Below are 18,593 nucleotides of genomic sequence, written 5' to 3' on the forward strand. Positions count from 1 at the left end.
CCAGATTGTGAAAAATGCTAAAAGTAAATTGTGGGCTTATTTCAGAAGGCCATATCACAGAAGGACCACTTCGCTATGGCAAAGTGAAGGGGGAAAGTGATCTTCTGACAACTTTTCTGCATGAAAAAAATGGATTGCAAACCAGCCACTAGGGATGAGGAAATGGAATTTGTATCCTTGGCCAGGGACCAAGCCACAATGGTAGACAAGTACATCCAAGCACCCTTTTCTCTTCCTCTCCCCCCTACCACCCTGCTCCTAGCTAAATGTTTTCCCTCACTTTTCCAATGTTGCTACAAATAAAATAAAATAGGGATATTATAATCTTATTTGATGAGCATATAAACCGAGGGTGATGTAGGACTCTGTGTATGAGGTCTGAAATCCACTGAAAGAACCTATCAGGAACTGTCAGGAACACAAGTGCTTAATTTTGTTTGGGGGGGGGACGGACCTCAAGAGTTCAACATCGCTTCTTCTCCCTTCCTCAATGGCAAGTACCTCACCGGAGAAGCTCAATTTGAGAAAAGGGCGGACAATGAAGGAGCTTTCAGTTTCTTTAAAAAATATTATTATTATTATTATTATTATTAAAGAAACCTTCTATTTCAGGTGCTTTGTCCCAGAATTTCCCTTCATTGTGATGGATGTTTCTCAGAAAGAAGGGAAGTAAGTGTGTGTGTGTATTTGGATCCCTACTGATAGCCCCAACCCCCGATCCTACATTTCCAGCTGGAATGAGCAAGGGGTTAAAACAGAACAATAATATATTTCTCACTTGAAACCCAGAGAGAAATCTACCCCCATCCCCAACTATTTTATCTCAAGTTCCTGGTATTCTGGACTTCCTTTGTTATTATGAAATGAATCCTTCCTGACTCCTATCTTGAGCTACTGAATCCCTATACTACTATTATTTGTTTTATTTATTTTGCTTATTCATCACCTTTCACAAAATTTTAGAAGGCAATGCAGAATAACTAGAATACAAATTACAGATACAATTCTCTCAGTTGTAGTGGGTTGCTGCTATTGCGTTTTAAAAATTTGTATATTTCATATTTTGTGTGCATTATTTATTTCATTGAGACTTTTTGTATAAGGCAATTAATTTCTTAATGAACTAATTAATTATATAGGGAATCATATATCTGACTTCTGGCAAGTTTCAGTACCAGTAGTGTTGGGAAGGATAAGTTGTTTCAGGTCTGAAAATAAAACTCATTGACAAATTTCTCTTTAAAGCTCAGGGTAGAGGGGCATTTTACATGCAAATGTGCAATAAAATCCCAGCAGCTGCTTCTGCATGGTGGGGAAAAAAAACAGATTCAGAAGGAGCAATTTGGAGTAGAGAACCAGTGGGGTACTCAACACTTCTCTCATCCATCACTTTCCTACTTAAAATCACATCCCCAGAGTCATTTCCTCCTATGCAGTTACACATGTGTTTTTACTCTCATGATCATGGGCGGATTTCATTGCATGCATTTATATGTATAAGCCTGGCAAATAATCCCTATCCCTTGCTACTAGATATTTATGCCATTTCTGTAAACAACATACTACCAGAAGCCATGGCAAGTGAGCCAACCCGCAATCCAAGCAAAAGGAAGCGTTTTTGCTGGCACAATTAAAACCAGCCCAAGTCACAGTGGATTTTTTTCACCCAAACAGCTTCTCTCTCTCTCTCTCTCTCTCTCTCTCTCTCTCTCTCTCTCTCTCTCTCATGCACACACACACACACACACACACACACACACAACCAGCACCTTTTTGAAGTGTTGGCCAAATCACTAGCAGTACTTTTGTTCAGACAGTGGAGTAATCCATTTGGGATGATCCAGCTTGGTGACCACATGGTAGCTTCCTGCAGTAGTGGTCTGGGACACTTAGGTTGCAATCCTAAGGGTGTGTGTGTGTGTGAAACGAAATGTGGTTTAACTACTTCAGCCAATACCCTACCAGGCTTTGCCAGAAGGATGGAAGTGAGGGAAGAGGCACCTTTTATATTGCTCCGTTTCTCAGATTTGTTTGCTTGTCAGTTTAACATTTCTTCCCACTGTTTCCAAAGGGAGAGAAAGTGGAGAGAGAAGTTTAGAGACTCTTGGAAATTGACTGGGAGGGCTCAGGATCCTTCGGACCCCGGCTGCTTCTCAGCACAACCCCTATTGGCCCTTTCAACACTGGAGCTCTGATATCAGTCAGGTCAGAGCACTGAAGGAGCCAGTGCTGTCAGAGAGGGAGGCTCATCCCACTCTGAATTGTCCTCTTTGATGTTGAATCTCTGTGTCAGAAGTCAGATGGGCAGAACTGAGTTATCTCATGTGATGCCCTTCTAGGGACTATAGGCTTTCAGCCTTACCTGCGAAACAAAAGCATGAGGAGCAATTTTCTATTTGAGTGACGAGGAAGTGCTCTCTGGCTCTCTCTGAAACTAAACTGTGGTTTGGAGATTCATTCTATCTGAGCAGCAGCAGCAGTTTTTGCCTTTTTGCAAGGCACACAATGTGTGCATGTGGGAAGGATTGCTTTGTAAATTTATTTCTTGTCAGACCCATGCCGCTGTAGCAAAATTCAGTGTTGGGTATTCCCCAAGAGCTGAATGCTCTCTCCTGTCTGTATCTCACCCTCCAGCCACCCCTTACTTCTCTGTTCTGCTTCCTACCTTTACAGAATACTAACTGTCTAACAGTAAATTGCAAGTCTTGGAAGGATGGTACTGAGAAGCCTGGGTGGCTGCTTAATTGACTGCCTGAGTCTGCCCCAAATTGCAGACCTCAGCGAAAATAAATCGCTAAAGCAGCAGGAGGGGATTCTGCCATGCTGTTGATCAAGGTGAGAGCTGTCTTGCTGTGTGGGCATGGAGCTACAGGGAGCTTTTTGTAAATGGCTGGTACTCATTATAGTAAAAGGAAGGACTTAATGCATGTGTGAGAGCATGCATACACACATGTACACACACACACACACACACACACTCTCTCTCTCTCTCTTTACATCTGTATTTCCAACCCGTAAATGACCACTTTTGCTAATACAGGAATTGCATTACAGGTTAGAACCACTCAGCTTCTACAACTGCTGATGGCACAGTTTAGTTATACTGATTTGAAATGATTGAGAAAAGGAGATATTTGTTGCTTAGCAATTCAGTGGAATGAAAACTATGGATGTGGAACTGGGCAATTTAGAAGAGTAGATTTCCCTTATGCAGTTCCTACATCCCTCCCACTGCATCCTTGTAGATGAGGAATCTACAATTCCCCAAAGAGAAAGAAGCATTTATATAAATCTTAGTGTTGTTTTCCAGAACCCACCCCTTTTATGGATAAACTGAGACCATGCAATTGGATTGCACTTGTGAGGTCTAGCCAAATCTGTGGCTGGGGCAAAAGGCTGGTACTTTTACCACGAGTTTGACAATAAGCTATGAAGGGCACTCGTTTTCCTTTAATCAACGCATGACATGGGCATATTATATTCATGTTATATTCCTGCTGCCAGTTACACTCGCAATTTCTAAAAATTACAGGCAGCCTCTTTGGGCCAGGAATTCATAAGTAGTTCAGCTTGCCCTTTCTAGGATATTTGGCATCTGGAATGGGAATTACAGGCAACTGTTAGTTTCATATCTGCCCAATTTTCGATGACAAACCAGTGCAAGTAAAGTACTGAAATAAACAAAGGTGACTCAATTACTGAAAGATAAGGTTCCAACTCACACCAGGGATGCACAGACCCCTCTTAGTGACCTGGCTTGAGACACACAATCTCTTCTCCATCTCCATCTGCAATTTATAATGAGCGTCCAATTAATCTCCTGCACTTGGATTACTTCTGTGGTAGGAATGCCAAGAGCCAAGCACAGTAAAAAATAAAAGAGAAAAGATTTACACTGAAAAAACACCAAGTGGATAGTAGTTGCCTGTCAAACCTTTTTCAAACTTCCTTTTGCAAGGAGACCTCTGCTCAGGTTTTGGGAGATGGCTTTCCTAAGTTTCAAACCATAGAAACTTTCTAAGTGTATTTCTGGTTATTCGAAGGGTATAAAGTCAAAATGATGGTAGTAATAGAAATACTTTGTTCTTTCTGGCAGATTTCTATTTGTTTTTACCATAGTTATAAGAAAGTTGACTTTATAGAATTATGTATTGCTGAGTGTTGAGTACAGTGCACCCTCCTGAGATTTCTAATCAGAGGGGGGGAAATATTGGAAAGCTGATCAGGCTCAGGGGTCATAATGGTTACTAACCATGAAATTAATAATTTTAGAACCACTGTGAGATAAAATCCCTACTGGAGAGGGTTGATTTTTTTGCTTTCCTGTAGTCATCCTATGAAGTCTGAGATCTCCCAGTTACCAGGGTCACCTGACTTTGACCACATCTATTTCAGTTCACACACAGAAAAGATGCCCACCAGTGCAAATTAAGCATAGCAATAAGGCTGGAAGATAAAGACCAAGGGATAGAGCAATGCTAGGGCTTTGTGTAGCCAAGCTACACATGCTGTAAGTAGCAGTGGCTGGTGCAATATAATTTGCACCTACAACAGGGTTTCCCAAACTTGGATCTCTAGCTGTTTTCAGACTACAGTTCCCATCAACCCTGACCACTGGTTCTGCTAGCTAGGGATAATGGGAGTTGTAGTCCAACAGCAGCTGGAGACCCAAATTTGGGAAACTCTGATCTGCAGGCTGCAGCAGTCTTTCTTCAGGAACTCTTCTCTTTGTCCTGAAGTTAATCTCTCTGGCTTTCTGGACCTTCTGATGAACCTCCTGGATTCTGTTGATTTCCCTCATTTCTTTGACTCCAGACCACTGGTCTTTTATGCACAGAGCCTGATGCTGCCTTGCCTGAGGGCAGTGGACAGAACAAGCCCTCTGGACAATGGGCTATGCAGTTATAAGAAATTTACCAAACAGTTGTCCACATTGTGAGATCTAATAGATCTAATATCATTCAACCTTCTCTCATTCCAGACTTTGACACCCTCAAATCTTCATATAATTCATTCAGCAGCCTCTTTGGGACTTGGCTATCTATGGCCTTGGAGGCTCGCTAGTCCTGCTCTGATAAAAGCAAACTGAAGAGTTAAACAGGGACAATATATACGTTCCATTTGAAAGCTACCATGATGAATTCAGCTGGAGAACAGGAGAAGGCTAAGGACCAGCTCCTCAAAACTGGGATCACAAAAAGAAGTTGAGGCAAAATTTTGCTGCGGAAGACTTTGCTCATGTCCTTGCTCCCCTGCGTTCACATCCAAGCTAATGTTTGAACTCATGTACACAGCAAGTCATTATCTACAGCATGATGAGCTTATGTACACAGGGGCTGCCCCCTTTGCATGCTTTTGAGAGAGAGACACGCACACAGATACACCCATGCCTGCCCCTCTGTGAACACACACACACACTTATGAGAGAAAGCGAGGCCTGTTAAGAACAAGAGGGCAGATGAGTAATGTTGGTATGTTTCGGCATAATCAAAACATTGTGGGCTTCAGGTACAAAGGAAAATATGGGAGAGCTTAATAGGGGAAGCAGCAAACAAAGGACCACATGGAGTTTCTTCATGGGACACCAGTAGCTACAGAAATTTGCATCACTGTTTGCCGGAAATCTGAAAAGGTTAAGTATCAATTTAAGAAATAAGCATGCCAATCAAAATGTTGTGACTATCAACACCAAAGCAAAGGCCATCTCTTTCCAGGAAGGAAGGAAGGAAGGAAGGAAGGAAGGAAGGAAGGAAGGAAGGAAGGAAGGAATGATATGAGGGAATGGAGAGAATAACAATAATTTCATTGTTGATATTTCTTTTTTTACAGCATCTTGGCATCCTTGGCAGGATCCAGTCTCCACAGAGTGATCCATCTAGGCTTCCTTACTCCTGGGTGGTCAGTGACTTGACAGTTTGTTGGAATAAATGTTGCTGAATCTTCTTCACTGAAATTTTCCCCCTTTGTTGCGGTACACACATAAAATTGTGGAAGAAACTGTCCTTTCCCCCGTTCTCTCTCTCTCTCTCGCTCTCTCTCTTGCTCTGTCTCCTGTATGACACATATTTTTGTTTTGCTTTGTGTGTTGTTGTTCTTGTTGTTGCTGGGTTTTTAATATTTTTTTTTCCTTTTTTTAAAATTCGGATGTTATTAACATTTGCTGAGTAGGCAGAGCACGGAAGCTGCCAAGAGCCACAGTGGTACGGCCAGACACATTGATCCATTGCCTGCTATCCCTGTACCAGGTCCTATGGGATGAGAGAAAGAAGACAAAAAATAGGGGGTGGGGGATTACATACAAACTATACAAGAAGAGAAATACAAAGGAAAAACCACACTCTAGCAGATAAGGTCCGTCTCCCCTGCCCCTGTATTTTTTGTGTCTCCTGCTAGGAGAAATCAGAATGGGAGTAGTTAAGATGTGTTGCTCTTATTATTTATTATTGTTTATTAAATTTGTTAGTCACTTTAACTTACCCAAGGCAACCCAAAAATGCCTTATAACCAATTCCAGAGATGAGAAGATATACGAAGGAGAGAGAAATGCCGTTGGGTGGAATTTGACATGACAAATATTCCATTTGCATATGCATTGTCGCTTGCCAGACAGAACAACCCCCCTCTTCTTCCCACACATAATGTTCCAGGGGTTCTCAGACCAACTGGGGACTGGAGAACTGCATCACAAAAATGGAAGTCCTTGCGCAGGGCTTCTGCCAACGGGGCTTGTTAAGTGAATCCTATCCATTATCTCCTTTTGAAGTCCAACCCCTCAATATTTTGAGCTCAGATTTGTATCCACATATATACAGAGGTACCTCAGTTTTTGAATGTAATCCGTTCCAGAAGACCATTTGAGTTATGAAACGTTTTAACACCAAAAACTCAATATGGAATACTCAATATGGAAAACTCAACATGGAAGCTGAGTGGCATGTTCGACTTCCGAAGCATGTTTGAAAACCGAAGCATTTACTTCCGGGTTTACGGCGTTCAAAAAACGAAATGTATGTCAATGAAGACGTTTGAAAACTGAGGTACCACTGTACACACACACACACACACACACACACACACACACACACACTGAAAGGCTTGCCTGGCAAGGATTTTAGGAAAAGGACAATAATATGTTGCTTTTTAAAGCATAAGGCTATCTAATCTACTTACTATCTATCTATCATCTATCTATCTATCTATCTATCTATCTATCTATCTATCTATCTATCTATCTATATCTATCTATCATCTATCTATCTCTATCTATCTATCTATCTATCTATCAATCATCTATCATCTATCTATCTCTACCTATCATCTATCTATCTATCATCTATCTATCTATCTATCTATCTATCTATCTATCTATCATCATCTATCTATCTATCTATCATCATCTATCTATCATCTATCTATCATCTATCTATCTATCTATCTATCTATCTATCTATCTATCTATCTATCATCTATCTATTTATCTATCTATATCTATCATCTATCTATCATCTATCTATCTATCATCATCCATCTATCTATCATATATGCCAAATATGTACCATGCAAGATGATAGACACTTTGAGATGGGAGGGCAAACCTCAGAATCATCTGTTTGTACTCAGTCAGTGTTGTGTGACAGCTACTAAGAAATCCCTCAAATCCCCATAAGTCATGGATGGTGTGGTTAAGGCCCTGATCTGGAGCACGGGAGAGTAGGGGGTCATTGCAGTATGTAGGAAGCAAGCTGTTCAAAGGATTTATAGATAAAAATGTTTTCCTCATGTAAGTTTCATTATCATGCGAATTAGGGTTCATCCACACTTCATCTTGTCTTGTGGTTAGAAAGCACTGCTATGATCAGTTTGCCCCACAGCTTTCTGCTGGAAAGCACACTCTTTACTGTGGAATTGGAACAAACAGCAATCTGCCTCCAGCATCACACTGAGTTGAAGAAGGTGGAGTTGGGATTGATACCTGTTTTTGCTGGTAACTGACTGTTTCTCCCACCAAGGAATGGATCACAAGCTACTGAAAAGGTTATCAGCCTCCCTTTAAGGACTGGTCCCCATTTCCTGTCATAAAGTCATGTGGGGGGCAGAGGGAGAGACTGAGCAGTGGCTCTCTCTTTGAGCTTTTGTTCCCTCCTCCCTTCCTTGGGAGGCAGTGTGGTCCACCTGTTTGCTCTCCCTGTGTGTGGTGGCCCTTGAATGCCAGGACTCGTTATAATTCTGCACATTGACGACCGTCTGCTTACAGCCAGACGCTGGCTCCTCCGGGGCAGATTCATCACAGCACTCTAATCAATAAAACATGGAACCAATCAGCAAATGCCTTCAGTCCCAGGGGAGGTTGCATAATTATTTATCTGGTAATCGGGAGGGGGAATTATTTCAATGTAACGTTTGTGCTCCTGCAGGGCAAGTCCTATGGGGAGGAGCAACAGGAATGCCAGCAAAGCTTTGATTTTTACAAGGGTGGGGAAAACGGAAGGCGCTCACTGCCGCAGCAACAAATAATGCAGAATCGCAACAGGACTATTAACTGCTAACACGACGGACGCCCTTTCATTCAGCTTCCCATTTGCTACTCTCCTGCCTGGAATGATCTCCAGGCAGAGATTCCGTTTGGTATTCCCTGCAGTGGCAGCTCTATACACCCTGCAATATATGCCTGTGAGTCAGTTGACATTGCATTTTGCATTATGTAAATCCAATAGAATCCTTTGCTTCAAACTGAACCTCAGCTATTCTGAAGACTCTCTTGCTAGCTAGAGAAATGTGGGGCCAAAAAAATGCTCTATGAAGTGCTCTTCCCTGGTCTAACTTCCAAGACTGTATGCAGGAAGTCCTGCTCAGAAAAAAGGATATTTGTTATTGATGAAGTATTTGGGTGGAGGAACGGAGGACTGAATTAAACCCCCTCCTGCCCCTCCTCACAAAACAGCTGATCAGTAAGATTGCTGATAAACTCACAAGGATAGGAGCACTGTCTTAGCTGCTGTACACATATACATCTGGATCTAAATCCTAGTTATGTGCATTCTACTAGAGAATTCTACTGTTGGACAGGGAATGCTGCTACACCATGACAACAGTGACAACTGAATTCTTGGACCTATTTGTCCTACAAGACTAAAATGGTACGAAACAATTTCCAAACAGTATATATTGCAAGTGTACACATGCTGAGATTATTAACATTATTCTGACATTATTAAGCATGCCACCAACTGAGCTGGCATCCTTAAGATAAACATTGGGAAACCTATTTGAATATTCAAGAAACATACAAAATGTATAGAATGGATATTTCTCTCTCTCTGACTGCTCACTTTCTTTAAGTACACTTTTGCTTTCCAATGCTTTCATAGCTTATTGAAGTTAGTACTGAGTCAAGAAGATTTAGGGCATTTCCATGGGGCAGAACTTGTGGATGCTACTTATAAATGCAACCTTTCCCCCCCAGCATCCACATGGCACCATCCTCATCAACATGTTATCTCATTCTCTCCAAATCCCCTGTTTAATCTGGAGTTATTGTTTCTGTGTTGTTGTTTTTTAATTTACCAGATTTTTGTTTGGAAATGGTACATCTGGATTAAATGGGAAAATAATATGGAGTGTTATTTTGATGTGGAATACATCAACTGGGTACTTACAAAACCTGCATACTTGAGCAGCACGGAAATCCCATCTGCGCTATGCCTTTAAAGCATTATTATACTACATTAAACAGTCATGGCTTCCACCAAAGAATCCTAGTTTGTTAGGGAGACCCCTATTCCCTTCACAGAACTACATTTCCCAGAGTTCCCTGGTAAGAGGGCTTGATTGTTAAACTGCCCTGGGAATGTATAATGCAGATGGGGCCTAAGTCTACAGTAAGCTGCCCTAGCAGTCTGTCATCATTCCAGTGGTCTAATAATTAACCCAAATCTGATTTAAGCCCTACTTTACCATAAAATATTACAAGAAACCAAGCTATTAGTTTTCAAATATAAGTCTTCCATTCACATAGCTTTAGCCCTGAACCCATAGCTCTTGTACTTAACATGAGTCATATCTTCTTGAAGGAGAAATAGCAAAAAGCTTAAGAAACTGCGGGGAAAACAAAAAGCAGCAGCATGAAATACAGTTTCTATAGGAGCAGCATGAATCAGTGTCCCGGAATGGATGCATGAATAGTTCTCCAAGGCTTCCTAGAAATTATGTCAGCATCTGTTCAAATTTCGTTCAATAGCCATCTCTGGTTCAAATAGAATTTTAAAATAAGAAAAACAACTCCAATGCAAGCTACTCAGGACAGATCCTACCATCTTGCAAGTCTTTGGTATCTTATACTGTAATGCAGTTATGGCAATGCTGCCACACATTGTGTGTGTGTGTGGGGGGGATTTGCCACCCTGTCCACTCCACTCGTCAACCCCGCACCAAACCCTCCACAATGCAATTTACTTGTTTGACCAAACAATAAATCATCCCAGCTTTCTCTCTTCTATTCTACAGCCCCAATTCACCAGTTTTCACCATGTCTGTGCCTTCTTCTCCCACCTCCTCTTCTGCAGCCCATGGTCCTGAATCTCTCCCCTACCACACATTGTAACTACTGAGCACCCTTTTCACCTTCTGCCCAAATATGAAGCCACACCTCCTATTCTGCAGCCCATTTCATACCCCCTCATTTCATCTTCACCCAATTCCCACACTTTCTTCCCTCCTTGTTTACAACCCTGCTTTGTATTCCCAGTTCACTCCTTCTTTCTCTTCCCTCCTCCCTTCTTTTCTCAGTTACCTATTGCACACAAACGACTCACATTTCCTTGCCTTCTCCTATCTATTTTACAGCTCCTTTGCAAAGACACCACATTTTCATCTTCACCATGCTTTTCCTGCCTCCTTTTGTTTAAACCTCCCTCTTGCACAGAGACCACCCCATTTCCATGCCTCCTCCCTATTCTACAGCCCTCCTAATTCTGTAGCTATATGTCTCTGTATTTTTAAGATGAATAGACTCTTAAGAACAAGCCCATCTGTTAGTTTGCTCAATTAGAGAAGATTAAATGATGGATATTGGATGTATATGGGTGTTTGGTTGTTCATAAAATACATGTTCCAATAATAACATTGAATCAGGAACTTCATGTAAAGACAGCACACTGTGCCCAGGGTTGGAGGAAGGGGCTTGCGGTGGCTGTGGGGGCCACCCTTGGTGTCATCACTGAGGGGGTGTGTGACAAGATGCCGGGTGGCACTCACCGCGGGGCCTGCAGCGTGCCCAAGTCACATGTCTCTTCTGGGAGAGATGCAGTGGTTCGGGCACACGCAGGCTCCACACTGCCCAAATGGTCCTCCCACTGCCCCCCCCCCAGCTGTAGGGTGGCTGAGTGGGAGGAGGCAGGCAGACTCTGGAGGCCCTATGGTGTGCTCCACCCCTGTGGGGTGCTCATCCTGCCCCTATGGGTCCCTGAGCAGCTTCCTCCGCCGCTGTTTGTACCAGGAGTGAAAAGGTTTGAGTAAAGCAGCAACAAGCAGCGACACTGAGAAGGAATAGTGGCTGTTTTAAACAATGGCAGAAATGAAAGGGCACTGGGAGGAAAAGAGTGGTGGTTTTAAGCAACGACAAAGGTTTGAGTAGAACAGGCAGGGGGAACACTGAGAGGAAAACAGTGGTGGTTTAAAACTATTACAGTGAGAAGGGAATTTCCTCCCAGACTCTATTTCCCAGACGTATGGCAGCCGTATCCCTTCCCCATCTATTCAGGCTTCTCCGGTTGTTTTGACCCACCACTTTCCCCCTCTCAGTGTTCCCCCCCTTCTTGCTCCTATGCCACTACTGTTGCGCAACCTGCCTTCTCTTTTGCTCCAGTCCCCTGACTTCATGCAAATTCTGGGTTGACATGAAGCACCTCAAAACCTCCCATGAGAGCTGCACTCTGACTTTATGCAAATTCATATTTGTGGCACTACAAATCCTCCAGTGGGGACTGCATGATGAAAGACTAGTCAGCAAACTTACCGCGCCTCGGGCCAGTGTCTCCAGCGCCGATCGTGTGGTGGGCCGGAGGGCGGGGGAGCGCATGCCCATACGCGTGCGCACACACTGTTTCCAGCGCACTTCCGGAAACAGCTTGTGCGCATGTGCATGGGCCTTCTCGGACCCAGATGTGCACTGGAAATAATGCTTGCACATGCGCAAACAACGCTTGTGCATGCACACAAGCTATTTCTGGTGCTCTTCTGACCCAGAAGTGGGCAGCCATGCTGCACAGCGCTGGTAAGAGCGGGCAGCGGCAGGGGATGCTGTGGGCCGGATAAATGAGTCCCTCGGGCCTTATCCGGCCCGTGGGCCTTAGTTTGGAGACCTCTGGACTAGTGCAAATATAGTACATGGATGGTTTAGATTGGTGGCAGAGGAAGGATTGGAAGGTAGAAGATTGTGGAGACAGTGCTTGGAGGAAGGTGGAAAGGGTTGGGGATTAGGAACAGACAAACCCCATGAGTCTATCTAGCTGGGTATTTTCTACACTAGCTGGCAATAGCTCTCCAGAATTTCACACAAGACATTCTGTTTGGGACCTGTCTGTTCGTATGTAGAACCGTCTGCATGCAAAGCAGATGCTCTGCTATTTCGCTATGGCACTGCATGCAGCAGTTATGAAGATCCATGGACCAGATACAGCATTTTATCATTACTTCAAGCGTCCAAGATTTTGGATTCATTATCATTTTGAAGTGAGTAGTCACTGAGGCGAACTGTGATTAAACAATGTATTCCAGGGATCTCTTGGGAAAACTAGGATGATGCATGGTGACCTGTGCCTTGTACTGAAGCAGAGAAAAAGGCTGGTAATGGAGGCAGCATGGTAGGAGATTCTGACATGGTCCACTAATGCTGCAGAGTGTGAGTGTGTGGGCACATGGGCATAGCAAAGGGGGGGGGGACAGGGGGCAGCTGACCCCCCAATCAATCAAAATCTATTAAAAATAATACAAATCTGAGGTTCTGCCCCTGTAACAAAAGCCTGTCCCCTCCTAACAAGAGCCTGCCCGCCCAGCAAAACTCCTGGCTTTGCCCATGGGTATGCATGCTTTTATCAGCAAAATGTTGAATGGTGTTTTCTTCTTTATACCATTAGAACTCTTTATCAAAACGGGAGAGGGAGAAAGTGAGTGAGAGGGGAAGAGAAGGGAAGCACTGACAGCTGATCTTGTAGGCTTTGGTGCCACCTGCTGCATGCTGTCTCTCACTGCAGCAAGGCTAATAAATATAGTAAGAAAAGCCCTTTGACCAATATTGGAAAATGTTGCATTTTAAAGAAACTATCTGTTGCTACTGGGCAGCATTTGCCATTTCTAGAATTGTGATGTGAGCAAGTTTTGGGCAAACTAATTCCCTGTCCTCTGATCCTTTACAAACCTTGACATCTCCAAATGCTCACAGCCAAATGATCACTTTAATTCTTGCTAATTCATTTCAAACCCAAAGACACAGCATGCTGAATTTCCCTGCTCTGTAATGGCAACATTCTGCTCTTTCCTTACAAACCTGCCCAACCATAATGTTTTTCAAACCTAACAATTCACATTTCAAGCATTGTTTGAATTGTTATTTTTAATTTTTTACCACTGAGAATTTTATTTGATTGATGAAATGTGAATGGAAAGGGAGAAAGGGCTTCAAATAGCTTAGCATTCTTAGTTTCAAGAATACTCTGTTGTAAGGTAGAGAGATGTAGATCTTAGCAATCAGTAAGGAACTTGCAGGTTAATAAAAAGTAGGTGGAATATGCTGTGTAGAGAAGTTGTGGAATTAGTAAATCACTAGGGGCATATACAAGACAAGATTCAGTTCTGATCCCACTTTGGCACTTCAGAAAGTGAGATGATTCAGCTTGGACTGCTTGGGAGGAAACTCACTATGTATTGGATTCAAATCAAAACATCTCTTTAGAAAATACGGCGCTTTGCGTAGTTCCATTGCAATAATGGGAAGAACAACAAGCAGGCACAATATTTTAATGATGATTCGATGAAAATTGTAGGCACAGGTGTCCCTATGGATGATGCCAGCCAATTTCAGACAAGTAGGTGCTGGGCTTGTGTGCGCGCACACACATTTGCATGCACACACACAATTAGCCTTTACATTTTGTGTTTTGTTTTTTAAAAGTAACATTGCATATAATATTTTGGTTTTTGAAATCAGACTGAATTTCTGCTGCTCCTGAGAGAATGAAGCCTACCAACATACAGACAGATGGGTTCAGATTTTGTGTGTGCAATGTGAGTTTTTAAAGTTTGGGAGACAAAGATTCACTTACGCCTTGGGATTCGGGGTGGGTGGAATTTGTATAAATTGGCACATGTCTCTAGGTACATAACCAGAAAAAATTCAGATGGATAGGTGTAGAGGTTAGGGAGTGTAGGCATTTTTAGGTGTTTTGTTTGTACATTATTTGCTTGTTTGCTACCATTTGGGTGAAAATCAACCAATATGTCCCATCAGTGTGAGAATTTCTACCGGCATAACAGGACGTCTCCCACTCTTTCCCCTCTGTACATTCTCTGTAGCCTCCCCAAATCTCTCCAGGGGGCTGTGGAGGAACTGACTTTGCACTGGCTTTGCACTGCAAAGTTTGCAGCAGCATGTGCAACAAAATGGCATCCAGCATTCAAACCCCCCCTCAGCTTGCATTAACTAGCCACACACAAGGCATGCAAGCTCCACCACCCCCAGTCGTTCTTAGACTTCTTATTGGGTGAGCAACACAGCCAAGCAACACAGTTGGAGCCTCCCTCCTCCCTGGCCGGTAGGGAGGGAGGGAGAGGAGCTGCTTCCTTCAAAACTTAAGGAGCATCATTTAAGGGACATCCATCAATAAGGGACAGCAGCAGGACATGGCGCTGGAATAAGGGACTGTCCCTTCAAATAAGGGACACTTGACAGCTATGCAGAGCAGACAGCAGTAGGGCACCAGGCATCTCCCAGTTAGTGCTGCCTCTCAAGCCATTCTTGGATGCCCTAATTACTGCAACTTTCTCTGTTGCCACAGACACACAGGTACAAAGTTCAGTAAGAAGATATTAGTACTCCTTCTACAATCATTTCAAAAAGCATTGTAACTGGAAATAAGGAGAGACATATTAAAGTTATTCCATTTAGGTTAAAAACAAACAAACACCTATACTCTCCTCACTTACATTGCTGGCATTTTACTTTTGGGGAAATGGATCCATTTTCACAGACACAGTGTCGTGCCTTTGTGCTCCTTCAACTTGTTCCTGAAGCTTCAGGGAGAGACTAATTTGCTTTGGACACACTTGAAGGACATTGTCTTTGGATAAGTCACATCCCTCTCTGAAGAATTCAGGGTTCATCCAAAGCAAATGCAAAACTTATCTTGCTACATGATAGAATTGGAAGGATGTTATCATGCTGCAGTTTGCATGGCTGCCAACAGGTGGCAGAATAGCAGGTAGGTGGCCCAGGTAGGCAAGTAAGGAAGTGGGAGGGCAGATCAGCCAAGTAACAGAGGAACAGGTAGGATAAATTGGGCTAGCTCTCTAGCAACCATTATGGCTGTCAGTACATACCTCACACTGATGCCATCATTTCTGCCTCAGTGATATAGGAGGTCAGGGAGGAGAGAAGTAGCAGCAGAACAGAACAGTTGCTGGGGAGCTGCCCCAGTCTGTCCTTCTGTGGCTTGTCTGGGCTACGGTTTGGCTAAAGTGGAAGGGGAAGGGTGGAGCTTGGCTGAGCCTGTAAGTGAGTGAGACCGAGGGTGGGGCGGAACGAGGTGGATCAAGGGAGACAGGTGGGACATCAAGGTGGAAAGGATCGGCATGGAATGAGCTTTGCAAACTTTCTTGTGTATGTATTACTGCTGCCGCAGGCAGGCAGGAGGTAAACAAAGGCTGTGGTCCTCCTTCTCTCTCTTCAGGTGGGGAGAATGAAGGAGAGGAAAGAAGCTTATTTTTCTACTTTGTGTTGCCCCGAGAAGAGTGAGAATGAAGCCTGCAAATAAAAATGCAGGCTTTCTCTCTCTTTGTGCAGCAATGGCAGTTGCGAGTTGGAGAGGGAGATTCAGTCTCCCCTCTCCCGGGCTGCCAGTGGTTACAGTGAAATTCAAATGAATGGATAACAAAATGGAATCTATTTTAATGAGCAAACAGTGGAATGAATGACGGTTTAAATCATTATTGTATGCCCCTAATACGAATCACACATTCTCAATTTTCATTTGCCTGCAGAAACGGGTATATTCTATTCCAAAGACAGCCTTTTCACCATTTGCGGTATGAAATGCTTGCATGTTTTGTAAGTTGTTACAAAAGAGTTCCTGTCTGGTGTAGTGGCAAACATTTAAAAAAATGTTTCTTGACACTGGAAGTCTGGCAAAGGCAAGAAAAAGGATCCCGAAGTGAGAATTGAGCTCAGTGCTACCAGGAAGAAGTTATGAATCTCCTGGGGCAATGGAGTGTTGATTAGCAAATCTGTAGGTGGTAATACTGGGCTCTAAACACAATATCACACTTCGCATGCAGTAGGAAAGGTTCTGTTTTAAAAAGAAATAGGGGCTGGAATCCATGAGAAGTGTCAGTAATTAGGTGTATAAATCTGATTTATATTTACTTACGTGTGGCAGGGTAAGGGTGCATTTACATGATATTCAGAGAGGTTGGTTCTGTCTTTAAAAAATAATAATACACAGGGCTTTGCTAAAAAGTACACATTGCTTCAAGCTCTCTGATTTTCACTCCGTTTGCAAAAGTGGGTGTTGCCTGCCATCTAGTGGCACACCTGCATTTGGTCTCTGTACTTTAGCAAGAATCTATTCTTTTGCCACAAGGTGGAGAATTGGCACAAATAAGGAACTGGCTAGCATTTAAGAACTAATCTGTTAATAATTCAGCAGTTAAAGAGCAGCAAATCTCTTTATCTGATCTATAAGTCTCATATGTAATGAGAACTTATTAAGAAATGACACATCTTCTAAAATTGGAAACAATGAGAAAAATGAGAATCGAACAGGAAGTTTGTGTATTGCTTAAGCCCGCAGCCACCAACGTAGCATCTGTGGGCACAGTGACATCCTTAAGGTCTTCACCTGGCACCCACAAAGCCTCTGAACCTCCCCACTCACCATGTCCTTGGTCATGAAGTAGTGAGGGTGGTAACCTCTCCCTCCTTGAAGTAAAGTTAAAAGCCAGTGCCCATCTTAACCTCTGATCTCCAAAAAGTTAACAGGCCTAATTAAGCAACATGACTTGCACAGGCCCAGGTTTTGCTTAAAACACAATGGCAAATCCTAAATCACAGTCTAGAGCAGGGTTTCCCAAACTCGGGTCTCTAGCTGTTTTAGGACTACAATTCCCATCATCCCTGAGCTCTGGTCCTGCTAGCTATGGATGATGGGAGTTGTAGTCCGACAACAGCTAGAGACCCAAGTTTGGGAAACTCTGGTCTAGAGGAAAACATAAACAACTTCTAAATCCGAATTTTGTTTTCCCTGAATATAACCTGGGGCCAAGCAGAATTAAAAGGGCACAACTGAGGGAGAGGATTTTGAGTTCACGGGGTTGGGGTGGGGAATTCATGAGGACTGAGGGGGAGAATCCCCACCACACTTTATATGTTTAAAAAATGCCCTGGCAAATATGCCTCTGATGTGGGAATTACAAGTGGGGAGACTGCAGTTGTGCCCAGATCCTACTTTTAGGCTTCCCATGGGTATCATAGATATTTGGAAGCTGTGGCTGGATGGTTACGTGGGAGCCGGTTGAAGTTAAATCCTTCGAAGACAGAGGTCCTCTGGCTGGGGCGGGACGATATGGGATTGAGGGGGCAACTCCCATCTCTTGCGGGGGTACAGTTAGTGCCAGCACCGTCCGTTAAGAGTTTGGGTGTAATCTTGGATACCTCCCTCTCCATGGAGGCGCAGATTACAGCTATAACAAAGGCGGCATTTTTTCATCTCCGCCAAGCTAAGCAGTTGGCTCCTTACCTCTCTCGCACTGACCTAGCCACTGTGATCCACACGACAGCCACCTCCAGACTGGATTATTGTAACTCGCTCTACATGGGGCTGCCCTTGAGACTGACCCAGAAACTCCAGCAGGTGCAGAATGCCGTGGCGAGACTCCTTACGGGGTCTTCGCTGCAAGATCACATTCACCCAGTGCTATAGCAGCTGCACTGGCTCCCGGTGGAGAACAGGATCAGGTTTAAGGTGCTGGTTTTAACCTTTAAAGCCCTATACGGCCTAGGACCCTCGTACCTACGGGACCGCCTCTCCCGGTATGTCCCACAGAGGAACTTATGGTCTTCAAATAAAACCATCCTGAAGGTCCCAGGCCACATAGAGGTTAGGCTGGCCTCAACTAGAGCCAGGGCTTTTTCGGCTGCGGCTCCAATCTGGTGGAACGCTCTGTCACAAGAGACTAGAGCCCTGCGGGACTTGACATCTTTCCGCAGGGCCTGCAAGACAGAGCTGTTCCACCAGGCCTTTGGTCAGGGCACAGCCTGACTCCCTCCTTTGGCAATCTTCACAGAACTTTAGCTTAATGGTTGCCATCAATTTGATTTTAATTAA

The 18,593-nt window shown here is 43.6% G+C and overlaps 1 protein-coding gene across 3 annotated transcripts in view; it reads right to left on the reverse strand.

Moving 5' to 3' along the window:
- Positions 1 to 430: 430 nt before the first annotated feature.
- LSAMP (limbic system associated membrane protein) overlaps positions 431 to 18,593 on the reverse strand; it is a 1,399,704-nt gene continuing 1,381,541 nt past the window's right edge. For 2 of the 3 annotated variants that reach the window (XM_083737171.1, XM_083737170.1), the window contains one exon: positions 5,915 to 6,248. In XM_083737171.1, the coding sequence (XP_083593297.1) occupies positions 6,151 to 6,248 (98 nt within the window). In that variant the 3' untranslated portion in view covers positions 5,915 to 6,150. Of the gene's footprint in view, positions 6,249 to 18,593 lie in introns of all 3 variants that reach the window. The other variant, XM_083737172.1, reaches the window with a different exon arrangement.

The sequence above is a fragment of the Podarcis gaigeae genome, assembly GCF_964106915.1.
Source record: "Podarcis gaigeae genome assembly, chromosome: 4".
Taxonomy (NCBI): Eukaryota; Metazoa; Chordata; class Lepidosauria; order Squamata; family Lacertidae; genus Podarcis; species Podarcis gaigeae.